Raw genomic sequence first — 17,424 nt, forward strand, 5'->3', positions numbered from 1 at the left:
TTATGCAATAAAAAATGTTCTAGAAGGGTTCAACATCCCAGACTAAAGATGGTTCAGATTGCCCCACCCCACCACATGTGCAGATGAAATTTATAACCAGAGAAAGGAAATAATATACAGAAACCGCCTGATTGACTGCAGTTGGCATTGGTTTTATATAGCCAGGTTTGGGCAGCTTTCAGCTTCTGATTGGCTGGAGGTTCAGCTGCCATGATTGGGACTCTGTTACTTGGTTACAAGGATTATTAAGTAAGTACCAAAATAATCCTTTTTTTTTTTTTTTAAAAAAAAAAGGTTTCTCTGAGAGCAGTGTATAGAGAGGTTGCAGGAAAGAAGAGACTGTAAAGAACAACTCAGGGAAATCCAAATGAGTTTTGTAGTTATAGACGATAGTGGGGACTGGCTGATATGGGTGAAGATAGTAGGTAAAATTTCAAGAGACATTTAAGAGATTCAATGGAGCTGAATTGGGATAGATAGATGCTCAGAGAAGGAAAATGTCATTATGATGCCTGGAAATTTGGTTTTCATTTAGAATGCTTGGTGTTTTCTGTAGGAAATTCTGAAAGAGAAATAAACTGAAGGGTGGGCAGTGGATATCAAAGAGTTTGACTTGAGTTTAGGGACCTTTGAAATTTTTTAAAAAAGGATGTCAAGTATAATGAGACGCATGTTTGTGGGGCTTCGATAAAATAGCTGAGCTTAAGATATAAATGTGGTAGTCATCCACAGAAAAGGATTAAACAAGCTTGTGTATGGAGAGCATATACAGAGAGATGGGGGGTTGGAACATGGTCTTGAGAAATTCTGACATCTAGTGGTTGGGCGGAAGTTGTAGTGGGTATATATTCTTTTTGCCTTTCTAGAGTTCATAGCACTTTTTTCCCCCTTCTTACTTTTCCTCAGGGGAAAGTAGCAGTCTGAGTGATTTGGGTGGAACTAGCTCATCAATTAGATCTTGGGCTGCAAAATGATCAGGTCAATCAAGAAGTTGTGTCCTCAGGCCACAGTGAGCAGTATGGAGATAGATCTTTGACTGGAGTCTGACCCTGAAAATCTAGCCAGGGTTTTTAATGGGCCGATTGGAAAAGCAGACCTTTTTATTACTTGGAGTTGTAGCAAGATATAAGACCGGAGCTTCTGGTGGACATCTTTGCCACCAGTTAAGGACATTCTGGCTCAGATTAGAGCACATACAAATGAGAACAGGGTGGAGAGATCAAGAAAGCTGAATAGTGAAGAGCACCATCAATTCCAGGAGAGAAAACAATTTTAGATAAAGTTGTTTGGGAACCAGTCTTGTTCAATTCCTCGCCTTGAAATTGTTTTATTAAATCGGTTAGTGTCAAGAGTCTTCATATGAAAAAGAATGACCTACAAATGATATTGAGAATCCTCAAGACAGTGTGATGCTTCTGGAATCAAGGAAATTTCTAGGGTAAAAGAGGCATCAGCAGAATCAAATGGAAATCAGTCATTTCCTCAGATCCATATGGTTGCCTTAAAATATCTCTTTAGAATCTAGCTTTGGCCTCTTCCACAGCCCAATTTTTATTTATGCTCCTGTGTGTTATTCCATTTGCTGGAATGGATCTGCTTGCAAAATGCTGTTCTTTGCACCAGATTCTTCCTTCCCATTAGGGCCAACTTAGTTTCTCATGCCTTCTTCAGACCTCGGCTAGAATGTTCTCATATTAGTGAGAGTGTCCCTGATTCTCTGGCATCTACTGTAAGTTCACAGGCTGCATGAGGTAGGGTTGCCTTCCAGCTATACTAGAGCAGCTCCTCTGCTTCTCTCTTGGGGTGCCTGAAGTTTTGTCATGAGACTAAAATGAAACCTCATTCTAATCAGAGCCAACACACACACACACACACACACACGCGAAATGGAGTAGCTAGGACTTTGCAATGTGTTAAAGATAATTATTCCCCTGGAAGCAATCTGTATTAGCTTGTCTACATTGTTTAGGGGTATACAGATTGATAGTTTGAACACAGTTTGGGTGGCTAGGGCTTAAATATGGATTGGGGGTTTCCCTGAGATTTTGAAGCTTGGTTCCCTGGCTAGCAGTGTTGAGAGGAGATGAAACCCTTTAAGAGGTGTAAAATAATGTGAGGTCTTTAGATGATATGGGATCCTGCCTCCAAATAAATTAAGGTATGTCTCCAGGTTACTCTTGTTAGTTCTCATAAGATAGTTGTTTTAAAAGCCTGAGCCTGGGCTACACAATCTCTTTCTAGCTTTCTGTTTGGTAATGTAAGCTCTTCCTCACACATGTTCCTGCTGTTTCTGTCAGAGGTCCTTCACCAGAACCTGCATCATGTCAATTTGGACTTTCATGATCTAAACCTGTGATCCAAATAAACCTCTTTTCTTCATAAAGTTAGTTTGCCTCAGGCATTTCACTATAGTCACAAAAATGGCCCAATAATACACTGATACCAGGTTAAACAGGCTGGTTTTACTTGCGGACAGTGAGTATAAAAGACTCCTCAATATATGTGGCCCGGGTTACATTTATCTTAACAGTGGGTAATCTGAAGATGAAGTATATCCTGTCTCCAGTGACTAAGGACAGACCAAAGGGAGCTATGCCTGGAAATCTTAGACCTCTCTACAGTTTTCTTTGCTCTTTATCCTGCTGTATCATATCCTTCACCTACATTAAACCTGTGTAATTGTCAATATGTACATTTTTCTATTGAGAAATGTCTCCTCAACCAAACCAGAAGCTCCATGAGAGCAGAGGCCATGCCTGGTTTTTCTCCTGACATGCCAGTGTTTGATACATGATAAATCAGGATCCAACCAGGGAAAGAACTACCACTCTGAGTTCTGACCAAAGGGAAGTTAATGCAAGAATTTGGTTGTACAGGGACAGTATAGGCTGATGGGGCCACCAGGGCACAGTGAGGCACAACAAAGGTAGCAGGTACCATCCCTAGGTTGGAGGGACAGGAAAGAATGGATAGTGCTAACAGTGTCACCTGGTAGAAGCTGGCATCTCAGCAGGGCTATCAGGTGGGAGCTGAGGAGTGGGACAGGGAGACAGACACAGCTGTTGCTTTTATCATTTAATTAAGAGGAAATTCTTGTTCTCTCACTTCCTATTTCCTTTGGAGGGGAGCCTCATATTGGAGTCTCAATGACAAAGACCATAATAATCTCCCAGGTTTAGAGAAACATATGACTATTTCAAGTCATTTTACAAAACATCATTAAACCTATGGAAAACAAATCTTTTGTATATTAGTTCCTCTTCAAAGTCTGCAGATGAAAAGGAAATATTGTCATTAATTCTGAACACACTCACTCACACACACACACACACACACACACATCTCCCACCTCACACAATACTCAACTATTAATCTAGGATAAAAGAAACCTCCAATGAGTTCCAGAATGTTAACAGAATATTCAGTTCTTCCTTATTACCCAGATAAAACTCATAATGTAGTAACAACTACCTAAGGATCTGAGAATGTTAGCAAGAGCTTATTTGATCTGCACAAATGACCCATCTACCTTTATTTGCAAATTTCCCTCAGGATCCTTGTTAAAGAAACACAAATCCATAAAAATATACATTCTGTGCAAATTGTTAAACAATAATAACATAGTTCAGATGGCTATTTACTTCAAAATTTATGCCTCTGTGTAGAAGGCATCTGGATTCTCCCCTTTCTCTTTTTGTACTACCTTTCTGAGTGGTTCTCTTGGGTACACTTCATGGCTACATAGTGAATTTCCCAAATTGCAAATTCAATAAAAGTTGCTCAACTAACTACAATGAGGCTGATTCATTTGTATTTATTAGACACGATCTTACCCTGAGCATGGGGGGCTGGGACTGAGTGCTTCTTTTGGTTTATAATTTTCAATGATTAATAATGCTCAAGTTTGAAGAGAAACAGTGCCAGTGGGATTTTGGAGTTGCCTTCCCCTTTAGGTAGGTGCTTAATCAGTTCTCATTGCTCTTCTTGCTCATTCTTCCTCTTTATTTTTAAGAATTAATTAGGCAAGTTTGTAAGTTTGTGGAAAATATTCTTCTGGAAGAGAAAGGATGTTATACAAAACGATCATAGCAAATCGCCTTCTAAAACTGTGCACCCAAACTTTGCACCCAAAAGCACATCACTTGTAGCAGATGCTATTGGTACCTAACCCAAAGCCCCTTTGCCAGCTGGTCCGTTCTGCTCAGCTGCTGTGGTTGGTGGCTCTCAGCTGTTTTTTTTTCCCTTGGGAGGACTGCATTTGGCTGACTGGAGTCACTTTGAGAGTCAGCTGGGTGATACTGGTGACAAGGACAGGTAGAAGAGTAACAGCCCAGCCTGCTTCCCTCTGAGCAGAACAACTTCTAAGGTGCAATTCATCCTCCATGGCTCCCCAGTGCCATGAGTCTGAGGCTGGCTCCCCTTTGAGGTTACATCCTGCCTTAGTTATTTTCCTGATTAATCTGCATCCTTCATTGCCCTGACAAGTTTCTCCTGGAGACATTCCTCCACTTGTACTAGAGTTCCCTGTCTCAGCTCGTCTTTCTAGGGAATTTTTTAAATTACGGAATTGTTTAGACTCCAGCACAAATCGGTTAGGTTTTGGAGACAAAAAAAAAATACTTTAAAAAGTAAACCTTTGGACCCCTTATCAATTGGAATTAACTGCTACTGGAATGGGCGACTGGTCATCACAGTCAATAGGTACTGTTCATCTTTCTCTCAGCACTGGAAACTAGATAAACCCGATGAAACTGTAGATCACGTGTCTATGTGTTTAAACCACTTTGCTGAAAGTACATCTGCTCCAGGAGACCTTGGCTGTGCTGGTTTTCCAAGTCCTCATCCTTCAGCCTCCTTTGGGTCTTCCTTTGTGCTAGAGACTGAAAGATAGTTAAAAGCAAACCACTTGTTGAGCTCCAATTATGCGAGGCACAAAACTAGTACCCGTAAAGACGTTACTCCATTTGACTCTCACTAACCAGTCTATTTGAAGGGTATTCTCATTATTCCTACTTTATAAATGATGAAATTGGAACTCAGAGATGATTTGGAACTTGATTCCGTGACTGTAGTTACAGAGTGGTAGGGTGTGGATTCAAATTCAGACCTACTGACGACCAAACCCACCCTCCTACCTGGTGCACAGATGTTAAATTAGAGATCAATGCCTTTTGCTATGGTAAGTACCCTCCCCCAGCTCCTGCCTACTTTTCAGCCAGTACTTCTTGCCACCACCTCCATAGAATTGCCCTTGAGCAGTAAAACAGCCTCTCCAGCACTCAGTTCCCTGGTAGCTATTAACGGACTGACACAGGACTCCAGAAGCCCAGCTCCTTTGCTGGAGCTCCAAAGCCCCCATGGGCTACTTTGAAGCCAGGGCCTCATCTGAAAGCTCACCCTTGATGACTTTTTTCATTTCTGGCTTATTTCACCCTATTCACCCCAGGAGAGTATCCTGGGAGCACTCTCTCTTCATACCGTTTGCTCCTGAATTCTTGGTTCAGTATCACCTACCGAAGGAATCTTCACTTAGGTAACATATGAAAAGGAATAAAAGAGGAAAATACTAGTAAAATCATGTTGTTATTCTGGACTTTTGTGTCAACTAGCATTTCTTCCTCTTTCAAAATAATACATTTTGTTTAAAAAAGAAAAGAAAAAACAAAATTAGGCAAGTCAAAATAAAACCAATTTCAGATAACTCATAATTCTAAAACCTAGAAAAATTACTGTGTGTTGCATTATTTGCTATTCTGAGGTTATTGCACATACTACTTAAAATGTAGTTTGTTCATTAATCATCAACACTGTCTCTTTATGCCTAGAAGTTTTCCTCTATAAAATCTTTTTTTATAAGACTATGTGGATTTATTTCGGGAGGAGTGAGGTATGGGACCAAGCTCCCAGGTGATGCTGCTGCTGTTGCTCCATGGACTACTCTTTGAACAGCACTGATGTCCTGACAGGCTATTGTTAGAACTGTGCCTTTGCTGTTAGGTTTTAGCGATAAACGCCAAATAAACCCAATTACTTGAAGTGCCCCCCTCACAGTTTTCATTCAGACGTGTTCCTGAGCCTCTAAAATGAATGCAAACATGTCATAAATGGGGAAAGGGGTCTAATAGGACCTGGCATTAACACTTTCTCTCAGTGGATGCCTGCAAATGGCTGAAGGCGATCACAGTACAGCACTACACATCAAGCTGACACTTAGGAACTGTACTCACAAGGCTGAAAACAGTGCTACAGTCTGCAGATCTGTTATCACAGATTAATTTTTCTCATTACAAATGAAGCCATGTGTAAGCATTTTCCATCATATTCAAGAAATAAGAATTCTCTAGCTATTTTCAGAGGCAAAATGCCTACTTATCAGGAGCCTGTTTGAAGGGGTTTCCATGGCCAAATCAAAGTAAGTGATCATAGTAGAGAATTACATAGGAGAGGAGAAACTTCCTGTCTGCCCTAAGGTTGACCACTTGGGGGTCTGTGAATAAAACTAACAAAAGGCAGATAAATAAAAGAAAAGGGAGTTTATTTACAGGTGCAGTGTGCATGTACTTCTTACCATTACTGTGATGAGAAATTCAAAGTAGTAGTTAGAACCGGGAGCTTATATATCATCACATTATATACCACAAATATGTACACAATTGTAATAGTTTTTAAAATTTAAACAAATTAAAAAATAGGAAAAGGGGAGGTAGAGAGGGTGTTTATGTGAGAACAAATGGCTTTTTTTTTTTTTTTTTGAAGGATCAATGGGGTTTCAGGAGAACAAACAGGAGATAATAAAGGTTTTGATAGTTTATCAATCTAGGTATAAATGGTCCTTTTGTCACTTTCTGAGCCAGAAAGGTTACATTCCTCAAAAATGGATTTGGAACAGTTTTATTTGTGTTTTCCCTCTTAGAAGTAGGTTGGTCCCTAAGAGGAACTTATGGCAGCCTTAGATCCTAGAAATTGCTGCTGTTAGATACATTACCAACACTGGAGTGTTGAGTGGGTTCCTATAATTATAACCTGTTAAGTAAGAAAGTAATGCATGAGTCCATACTTATTTAAGTACATAAATTAGTGGAGAAAAGAAAGCTCTGCTCAACAGCAGAAAATAACTAAGAAATGGAAATAATGATGAAGTTGAAAAATTAGCTTATGGCTATTGTCCCTTTAACACTCATTCCAGGCAAGTATCATCAATGAATATTAAAAATTAATGGGTGATATTTATGGACATAAAAGAAAATTTACAGTTTCAAAGATCTACCCATGAGATACTTATTTATACTATAAAGAGAAAAATATTGACTGTAATAGAGAAACTACATAGACAACACTTTAACTTGAAGTTTACAAAGTTGACATCATCAGGTCCATCCTGCCACTGGTAGACACCCACTGGAGCTCAGTCTCGGGCACAGGATCGCCTCTTCAGGCCAGAGACCACGGTGGGAGCCCAGGCCCAGTCCAGATTTGCCCACACTGGCCTGAGCAGGACCCAGGCCCAGGGTAGGTCCGAGTTCGTCACTGCCCCCCACCTGGGAGCCCAAGCCTAACCACGTCCATCTTGGGACAATGCAGACATCACCATAGACTTCCCCATGCAGTAGCCCTACCTTTTGGACAATAGACAGGGCTTGGAAGCAACTGCAACTCAGAACTGGCAACCCAAAGACAGTGCAAGGCCCACCCTCCTTTCAATCCCATCTCTGTAAGACATTGCATCCATCTTGGGGAACTTCCACTATTATCTCAAGTTACCTTGGCTATTGCCACCACCACCTTTAGTTGCAATAGCATACATTGAAGGACACTAGCAGGGTCTGGAAGCCAACATAAAGGTAAGGTACAGACAATCTGCATGGATACTACAAGAATATACAGGATAAACTGTAATATCTCAAGAGCCACATTGCAAGAAAGGAAGACACATAAACAACATTAAAAAAGAAAGAAAACAAGGGAGGAAAGTGTCTTAAACAAACCAGGACACTACAATAACAGAACCCATGGACAGCAAAGTTGATGAAATGTCAGAGAAGGAGTTCAGAAGGTTCATAATTAAAATGATCTGTGAATTAAAGAGGGACCTAAATGAGCAAATAGAGGCAAAAATTGATCACTCCAACAAAGAGATAAAAGAGCAAATACAGATAGCAAAAGATTACTTCAAGAAAGAGAGACTCTGAAAAAAAAAGTCAGAAATCCTTGAAATGAAGGAAACAATAAACCAAATAAAAAATTTAATTGAAAGCATAACCAACAGACTAGATCACTTGCAAGAAAGAATGTTAGATAATGAAGACAAAGTATACAATCTGGAAAAAAAAAAGTTGACCACACAGCGAAGATAGTAAGAGACCATAAAAGAGAACATCCAAGAATTATGGGACAGCATCAAAAGACAAAATCTAAGAGTTATTGGGATAGAGGAAAGCACAGAGTTTCAAACTAAAGGAATGTACAATCTCTTCAATGAGATAATATCAGAAAATTTCATAAGCATGAAGAATGAATTGGAAAACCAAATTCAAGAGTCTTACAGGGCACCAAATATACAAAATTACAACAGATCTATACCAAGACACATTACAATGAAAATGTCTAGCATACAGAATAAGGAGAGAATCTTAAAAACTGCAAGAGAGACAAATCAGATCACTTATAGAGGGAGACCATTTTGTATCTCAGCAGATTTTTCAACCCAGACCCTCAAAGTCAGGAGATCATGGAATAACATATACAAAGCTCTGCAAAAAGAAATGGATGCCAACCAAGAATCTTATATCCAGCAAAATTAAGCGTTATATTTGATGATGAAATAAAAACTTTCCATGATAAACAAAAGTTAAAAGAATTTACAACTAGAAAGCCTGCACTACAGAACATCTTTGGAAAAATATTCTGTGAAGAGAAAATGAAAAACAATGATGAAAATCAGCCAAGAGATATATTACACTAAAGAGAAAAAATCAAGTCACATTACATACCAAAAATTAACAAAAATGGCTGGGAAAACAAATAATGTCTCAGTTATAACCCTGAATGTTAATGGCCTAAACTCAGCAATCAAAAGACATAGACTAGCAGATTGGATCAAATAAAAAACGACCCAACAATATGCTGTCTCTAAGAGACTCATCTCATCCACAGACTGAAGATGAAAGGTTGGGAAAAATCATACAACTCACATGAACTGCGGAAGCAAGTAGGGGTTTCCATCTTCATAACAAATAAAGTAGACTTTAAGCTAAAGTTAATCAAAAGCGATAAAGAAGGATACTAATACTGCTCAAGAGAACCATATACCAACAAGACATAACAATTTTAAATATATATGCCCCAAACAATGGAGCATCTATGTTCATCAAAGAAAGTTTTCTCAAGTTCAAGAGTCAAATAGACCACAACACAATAATTTTGGGTGACTTTAACATACTTCTCTCATCACTGGATAAGTCTTCCAAACAAAAGCTGAACAAAGAAACTACAGAACTCAATAATACAGTCAATAACTTAGACTTAACTGACATATTTCATTCCTTCAATGAGAGAATACACTTTCTTCTCAGCAGCACATGGATCTTTCTCTAAAATAGACCATATATTATGCCACAAAGCAACTCTTAGCAAATATAAAAAAATAGAGATACTACCCTGCATTCTATCATATCATAATGTAATAAAATTAGAAATCAATAATAAAATAGAGAATAAAAGCTACTCCAACACCTGGAGACAAAAAAATATGGTGAATGAACAATGGGTTGCAGAAGACATTGAGGAGGAGATTAAAAAATTTTTAGAGGTGAATGAGAACACATATACAACATACTGAAATCTCTGGGACACTATGAAGGCAGTTCTAAAGAGGAAAGTTCATTGCATGCAGTTTATTCCTTAGAAAAAGAAAAAGTTAACAGATAAATGACTTAACATTGCATCTCAAAGCCCTAGAAAAAGAAGATCAAATTTACACTAAAAGGAGTAGAAAACAGGAAATAATTAAAATCCGAGCTGAAATCAATAAAATTGAAACAAAAGAAACAATTGAAAAAATTGACAAAACAAAAAGTTGGTTCTCTGAAAAAATAAGATTTACAGATCCTTAGCCATGCTCACAAAGAGGAGAGAGAAAACTCAAATTACTAACATATGTGATGAAAAAGGAAATATGACAGACACTACAGAAATACAGAAGATAATTTGAAATTATGTTGAAAACTTGTACTCAAAGAAAATAGAAAATATTGAAAGCATCAACAAATTCCTAGTCATATGATTTGCCCAAATTGAATCAGGATGATATACACAATTTAAACAGATCAATTTCAAGTGATGAAATAGAAGATGCCATCAGAAGACTACCAACCAAGGACCAGATGGATACACAGCCAAGTCTTATAAGACCTTTAAAGAAGAACTAAAACCAATACTCTTCAATTTATTTCAGGAAATAGAAAAAGGGGAAGCACTTCCAAACTCATTCTGTGAGGCCAGTATCACCCTGATTCCAAAACCAGGCAAAGACACATTTTAAAAACTTCAGACCAATATCTCTAATAAACATAGATGCAAAAATTCTCAATAAAATTCTGGCAAAATGAGTACAGGAACATCAAAAAGATTGTGCACCATGATCAAATGGGATTCATCCCAGGGATGCAAGTTTGGTTCAACATATAGAAATCAATAAATGTAATTCATCATATTAATAGACTAAAGAACCATATGATCATCTCAATAGACATAGAAAAAACATTCAACAAAAAATACAGCACCCCTTCATATGTTCAAAACACTAGAAAAACTAGGGATAAGAGGAACATATCTCAACATTGTAAAAGCTATCTATGGTAAGTCCCAGGCCAATGGAGAAAAATTGAAAGCATTCTCTCTAAACACTGGAACAAGACAGAGATGCCCTCTTTCACCACTTCTATTTAACAGAGTTCTTGAAACACTGGCCAGAGCAATTAGATGAAAGAAATTAAAGGCATACATGTAGGAAAAGAAGAATTCAAATTAGCACTATTTGCTGACCATATGATTCTATACCTAGAAGACCCAAAAAGTTCCACCAGAAAACTTCTAGAACTAGTAAATGAATTCAGCAAAGTAACAGGATACAAAATCAACACCCATAAATCAAAGGCATTTCTGTATATCAATGACAAATCCTCTGAAAGGGAAATGAGAAAAACCACCCCATTTATAGTAACATCAAAAAAAAAAAATAAAATACTTGAGAATCAACTTAATGAACAAGCAGTAGAAAACAGGAAATAATGGGATTCCCTTAAGGGAAATTCACAATGATAACCTCTAGACATTCTCATATTTTTTCCTGGCATCTGGAAATTCTGTTCAAAGTACCAGCTATTATGTGAATACCACTTGAACTGCCTCTTAATTGCAGATAAAGACTCTGAGGGAAGATTCTCCAGACTGGAGAAATGTTTATTTTGTAGTAAACAGAAGAAAAGGAAATGCATTTTCAATACTTTTGCTATGAGCCTCAGAATACCATAGATGTTGTCTTAGTTTAGGCCCTTCCAGAAGCAAAAGGAGACAAGGAGGTAATGGCAATAAAAACTAGCAAAGGAGGGGAAGAGTGGAACAGGGAAAGGAAAGTGGTAATGAAGGGTGAGTTATCAAACCAGTCACCACTGTGGGAAACTTGGCCTTATGAGAATGTACACTTCAGAAAAATCTTACCAGAGAGCTGGGGGATCTGAATGTATTCATTCATTGACTGAGTGTTGCTTAGAGTGGATTGTGATTTCTCAAGCACTTCTGCTCTGCTGTTCAAGTTTAAGTGCTAGAGGTAGCCCTCTGGCATTTGGAAGTCAGGCCTGAGGGACTTACAGTCCCAGAGTAGGAAGGGAAGTGAGTGTCCAAAATTTATTTGGCCCAAGGTATCTAAGTCACATGATTTATAATGGTATGTGAGAAACAAACTCCTTCCTTAAACAACTGCATACTACATCTTCCTTATATTAAACTTTTAATCAATTTCTACTAGAATTTTATCTTTACTAAACCTTACATCATACATCAGGCAGATTTTTTTTTTTTTGACAGCAATGTTCATACCCAAAGGCCAGATATTCTACTACATTTTGGTGATTGGGGGATTTATCCACAGTACCATGCCATTCATTGCAAAATAAAGCACATCTTCACTATATATCTCAGAACATTTATGGACGTTAAATAAAAAACCAAATATTTGGTAATGAATGCTTAATTGGGGGATTTTGACTTTGATAGAAACATTGACTTTCTCCAAAGTTCCATCCCTGTACCTCAGAGAATTTACCCTATGAAGAAACTGCTGTAATTCAGATCTTGAGAGCAGCTTCCAATGCTTGGACTTTTTCAGTGATATTCTTCTGAAAAGGCATCATGAAATCCTCAAAGTCCACCTCATAAGTAAACCTCTCCCGCCGCAGCTCCCTTTTCCTGATCAGCTCGGCTGTTGTGGCTTCAGGACTCCAAATCTGAAATAACCCCCCAGACCCAAAGCAGCTATTGAGCATGATGGCTAGCGAATATGCTCATATCCAGACAATATTCATTACACAGTTTTAATTAAGTGTATGCCAGGAAAGTGCTCCACCACTGTTATATCCCTGACCTAAGCAGCTTTTTAAAAATTTGTTTTAATCAGTTATACGTGATAGTAGAATGCATTTTGAGACATCATACATAAATGGAGTACAATTTCTCATTCTTCTGGTTTTACATGATGTAGAGTTACACTGGTTATATAATCATATATGCACATAGGGTAATAATGTCCAATTCATTCCACTCTCTTTCTCACCCCTATGCCCCCCTCCCTTCATTCCCATTTGTCTAATCCAAAGTACCTCTATTCTTCCCTAGCCTACCCCCTTTGTGAATTAGTATCAATACATCAGAGAAAACATTTGGCCTTTGATTCTTTGGGATTGGCTTATTTTGCTTAACATTATATTCTCTAGCTCCATTCTTCTTTAAGGATGAGTAATATTCCATTGTGTATATATACCACATTTTCTTTATCCATCTGTTGAAAGATAGCCCCAGGTAGGTTCCATAGTTTAGCTATAGTGAACTGAACTGCTATAAACATTGATGTGGCTGTATCACTGTAGTATTCTGCTGTTAAGTCCTTTGGGTATAAACTGAAGAGTGGGATAACTGGGTCAAATAGTGGTTCCATTCTAGAAAGATTTTTGATAAGTTGAAATTATCAAATTAACTTCTAAATGTATTTTTAACATTTTCTCCACTCTTATATACATTGGTTAGATGAAACTCTCTACTTCTGGAGATGACTATATGGGACCTGAGCTCAGAAATGTTCTTGAATTAATTCATCTTCAGTTATCCTTAGTTATCCTCAGGCCATCTGTTGTTCATTTTTATCGTGTCAAAACAGGAAAGCAAAAGGAACTGGAAGATCATCCGGGTTTACTACCTTTATGTCTGACGTGGAAGTCAAAACTATTTTCATATAGGAGGCATTGCTTATTCAGTAGGGTTTGATGTGCGTTGGGAAGACAACTTCTCCTCCAAAATTCCACGTATAGATTTATCCACAACTGAAGATGTTTTAAGAGACTATTGAATATATCTAGTCTTAATTAGTAAGAAACTCCCAGGTGAGATGCTGGTAGTGAGTATAAAGAAAGGCTGGGTCTGAGAAGTACCAAGGTGAGGTATCAATAGAACTTTGTCACTAAATAACTGTAGGGAATATCATTGACCAAAGAAGACTTTAATCTCTTAAGGAAAATTTAAATGTGAATATAGAAATGCTAACAAGGGGAAATAGATATTAGAATCCAACAGATGGATATCTTGAATTGAAAGCAGGAGGACCTGGCAAAAGAAAACATGCAAATAGTAACCATGAAAGATAAATTTTGGACATTTATTTGGATGGTCTGCATAGAAAACATTTGAAAAATAAAATCATGAGCTCCACAATTCCAAAGTACTTACCCTTTGTGGAACATATGTGATATCCACTTTCTTGGTATAGCCCCTGGTAATCAATGAATTGAGATAAACCACATTATCCCTTTGTATTTTCTTTTCCTCCGATATGACTGGCATACCATAAATGGATGAAAGTGGTTCCTGGAAACAAGATTTTAAAACTATAAATTTCAAATATGGTATTCACTTTCTAATATTATTATTTGTTTTTCTATATATTACTCTGGAATCAGGAAAAAACCTTTAAAATACTACTAAATAAGATACAATTTGAGATAAAATAGAATATTTTTATATTAGTTTGCTTTGTTTAACTTTACTTATTTTATAGTATCAGGGACAGATCAGATAAGTCTTCAAAATATCTACCTTTAACCTGTGGCTATTCATTAAGGAGAAGGATGAAGTCCTTCTAAAATGAAAATGCCTGGATAGCAGAAGCCCCAACTGATTGAAATTTCTTCACCTCTTAATATTTTCCCATTCTCCACAGTGGTACTTTCTAATGTTTGCCTACAATCCCTTTCCACTTCCTACCATGGACATTTCCCCAACCCTATTCAATTTGATGGCATGAGTGAGCGTGTTTCCTTCCTTCTTCCCTAGTCCTCTGTCTTGCAAGAATTTTTCTTTTAAGAATTTAGAATTAAGAATTGCAAGAATTCTTTAAAAAGATGCTTCCAACCAAGAATGTGCACATTCCCTGATAATGGCAAACTTTTGATGCCTAGGTAACCCATAGGCAGCAACCTCAACCTTGTGCTGGCAGTTTAGGGTTTCCTAAACCACTCCAGATTACCAGGTACAGTCAATGTGGTACATTAAAAACCTGCTAGAGTCACTTTGCTGAATATCCAAGTTACAAGTGGCTCCATATCCCAGAGTTCGGTGGAATTCATTAAAGTTCCTGGGTGGGGACAGGGAAGAAGGTAGGCAATGAAAGAGTATGAGATCAAAACAAAGGAAAACCACGCTTTACATTATTTTTCATAAGGTTTCAAAACCCTCCCCCTTCCCTGCTTGGGTCATGACATCAAATCTGTACAATGCAAGACCAAATGTATACATATCTCCTAGACCGTTGTTTTACAACATCCTAAGTATATTTGGTTTTGTGCAGATTCTGTTTTCAATGAACACTTTTTAGTGTCTTCAGTAACTGGAAACTTCTTGCTGGATATTTCTTTAAAAGTACTGTATAACAGTGCTGAAAGTTTGCACTGCGTATGACATTGCCCAGTTGTATAATAGCACATAAATAATGCTGCTGCCCACCCAAACCCCCAACAAGTTTTTAATGAGTTCCAGTTACTAATGGGTAATTGAGCTCTTTTCTTACCTCCTCTTTCTTAATCTCAGGGCCTTCAGTTTTCAATTTAGGAGGTGTCTTGCTTTTCATTTTTTGATTTTCTGCTGTTTTAGGCAAGTTATCTATCTTTTCTTTAATCAAATCAATTATTCTATAATCGGCATATGCCTTTGCAACATCCATGGCACTATGCCCTGTTTAAAACAAACATAAATTTAGAGTTTTAATAAGTAGATTTAATGATAAACCATGTGGGGGGGGGTGGAAACAAAAAAACCTCAGCATCACAGCTTTAAGCATGCACATGCACAGTCAGGGTGATTACTAAAGCTAACCATGTAAATTCATAAATCAGATTGGATATCCTTCAAAGGTGGACCCTGTGATAAAACTCCGTGGTTTTAAAGCACCATTTACTGACAAAAATTAATTTTTTTCTTTTAACTACATTTCTTAAAAAGTGGATTGGAAATATTAGATTATATTTTGAATATCCAACTGATGGTTTTCTCCCCACACTGCAAACATTTCCTTTTGTGTAATAAATTTAACTTATCTTCCTTTTTCCATGTTGTAAGAAGGTAAATTCCAAAAGGCCTGGGGAAGCTGGTGCTTGCTCACAAGTGCTCAGGCAGGTGATTGGGTATTATGTTACCTGTCATATCATCAGGTACTCCTGGTGTAATTCTATCTGACTCAGGGACAGCCCAAAGAAGCCAGCGATATGAGCAAAGTCTCAGAGCAAAAAGAAGCAATGGGTTCCAATATAAGAAAATAACACTACCACATAAGGAGCTTAAGTATTTATTCAAATGATGTTTTAATTGTTCCTGTGTGGTGTTTATGACATAGGGTAGGCCATCTGTTTACTTCCTAGAGACAAGGAAGCCTCAATTTAGGAATGACTTTGTACAGCTATTAGAGGAATCCAAAATCTCTAGAGTCTCTAGCATGCCAATCGTTGGGAATTGAACATAGCAGTGATAACTCAGATTGTGACCTGCAAACTACTTCGGGTCCACAAATCAATGGTTCCTGATCCACAATGTAATAACCACAAAAATTAAGTGTTAAGAAATTATAGAACTATTTAATAGATAGTCTTTTTCAATTTTTTTTTGTTCTTTAAATCTAACGATTGAAAAGCTTGGGCTTCCATTTCTACTAAATCATTTTTATTGAATTTTATAAAAGTCCCTAACAGATTGCAAACATAAAGAACTGGCCCTTAAATATCAATGCTTTGAGAAGTACTTAAGAAGAACTTTCATAACATTTAACTAAGGCTCATGTTTGCACCAGTAACCCAGGGGAAAACATGGTTCTATCAGAACAGAATTGGAGGGGTATGGAATCTAACATAAATTCTCCTTCACTAACCCCCAACCATCAATAATACAAACACATACCTTTTCTATTTTCCAGCTGGAATTTAGCACCAATATCAAGTAGGTATTTTACAGTATCCAGTCTGCAGCTTTCAATGGCTCGACTTAAGGGAGTTGAGTTGTTGATTGAAAGTGCATCTAGGGTAGCTCCAGACTTAACAAGCAGTTCAGCAATGTCTTGCTGCCCTGCATGGCATGCAAAATGAAGTGGAGTCCACAGAAAATTATCTGTTGCATTAACGTTTGCCCTGTAAAATAAGATAGATGCGGGCTGGGCATGTGGCTCAAGTGGTAACACGAACGCCTGGCATGCGCGGGGCGCTGGGTTCGATCCTCTGTCCTATGTCAGTTAAAAATAAAATTTAAGAGAACCCAAAAACCTTGGTTACTCTTAGAATCTTCTGCTTTGTCCATCATTCTTAGATGGCAGCCATTCCATGCCCATGGTCCAGGACATTGCATTTTGGAGATGATCTCCTTTGTTAGAATTGAGCGTCCCAGCACAACTATATCTCCCAGCATTACAGTTGGATGTTTAATGGATAAATCACCTTTAAAAGGGACTAAAGTGTGGCTTGAGAATGTTTTTCTCAACTTTAGAAGAAACCTGATTCTATGTTTAATTAAAATACTCAAACAGCTACTATAGCTTGCTGACCATGATTTATATAGTGATCATAATTTTTACCAAAAACTCCAAGGAAAACTCCAACTTTTATTGTATGCTAGAAAGTT

At 37.6% G+C, this 17,424-nt stretch overlaps 1 protein-coding gene across 5 annotated transcripts in view; it reads right to left on the reverse strand.

Moving 5' to 3' along the window:
* Nucleotides 1-6,518: 6,518 nt before the first annotated feature.
* The window catches only part of Ankef1 (ankyrin repeat and EF-hand domain containing 1), an 80,377-nt gene continuing 69,471 nt past the window's right edge, over nt 6,519-17,424 (reverse strand). For 4 of the 5 annotated variants that reach the window (XM_046433840.2, XM_046433841.2, XM_046433836.2 and 1 more), the window contains 4 exons: nt 16,711-16,937; nt 15,332-15,495; nt 13,996-14,133; nt 6,519-12,503 (listed from right to left, as the gene is read on the reverse strand). In XM_046433840.2, coding sequence (XP_046289796.1) covers nt 12,345-12,503; nt 13,996-14,133; nt 15,332-15,495; nt 16,711-16,937 — 688 coding nt within the window. In that variant the 3' untranslated portion in view covers nt 6,519-12,344. The other variant, XM_046433838.2, reaches the window with a different exon arrangement.

The sequence above is a fragment of the Marmota monax genome, unplaced genomic scaffold (assembly GCF_021218885.2).
Source record: "Marmota monax isolate L192 unplaced genomic scaffold, Marmota_monax_Labrador192_F-V1.1 WCK01_AAM20220418_F8-fsc00014, whole genome shotgun sequence".
Lineage (NCBI taxonomy): Eukaryota > Metazoa > Chordata > Mammalia > Rodentia > Sciuridae > Marmota > Marmota monax.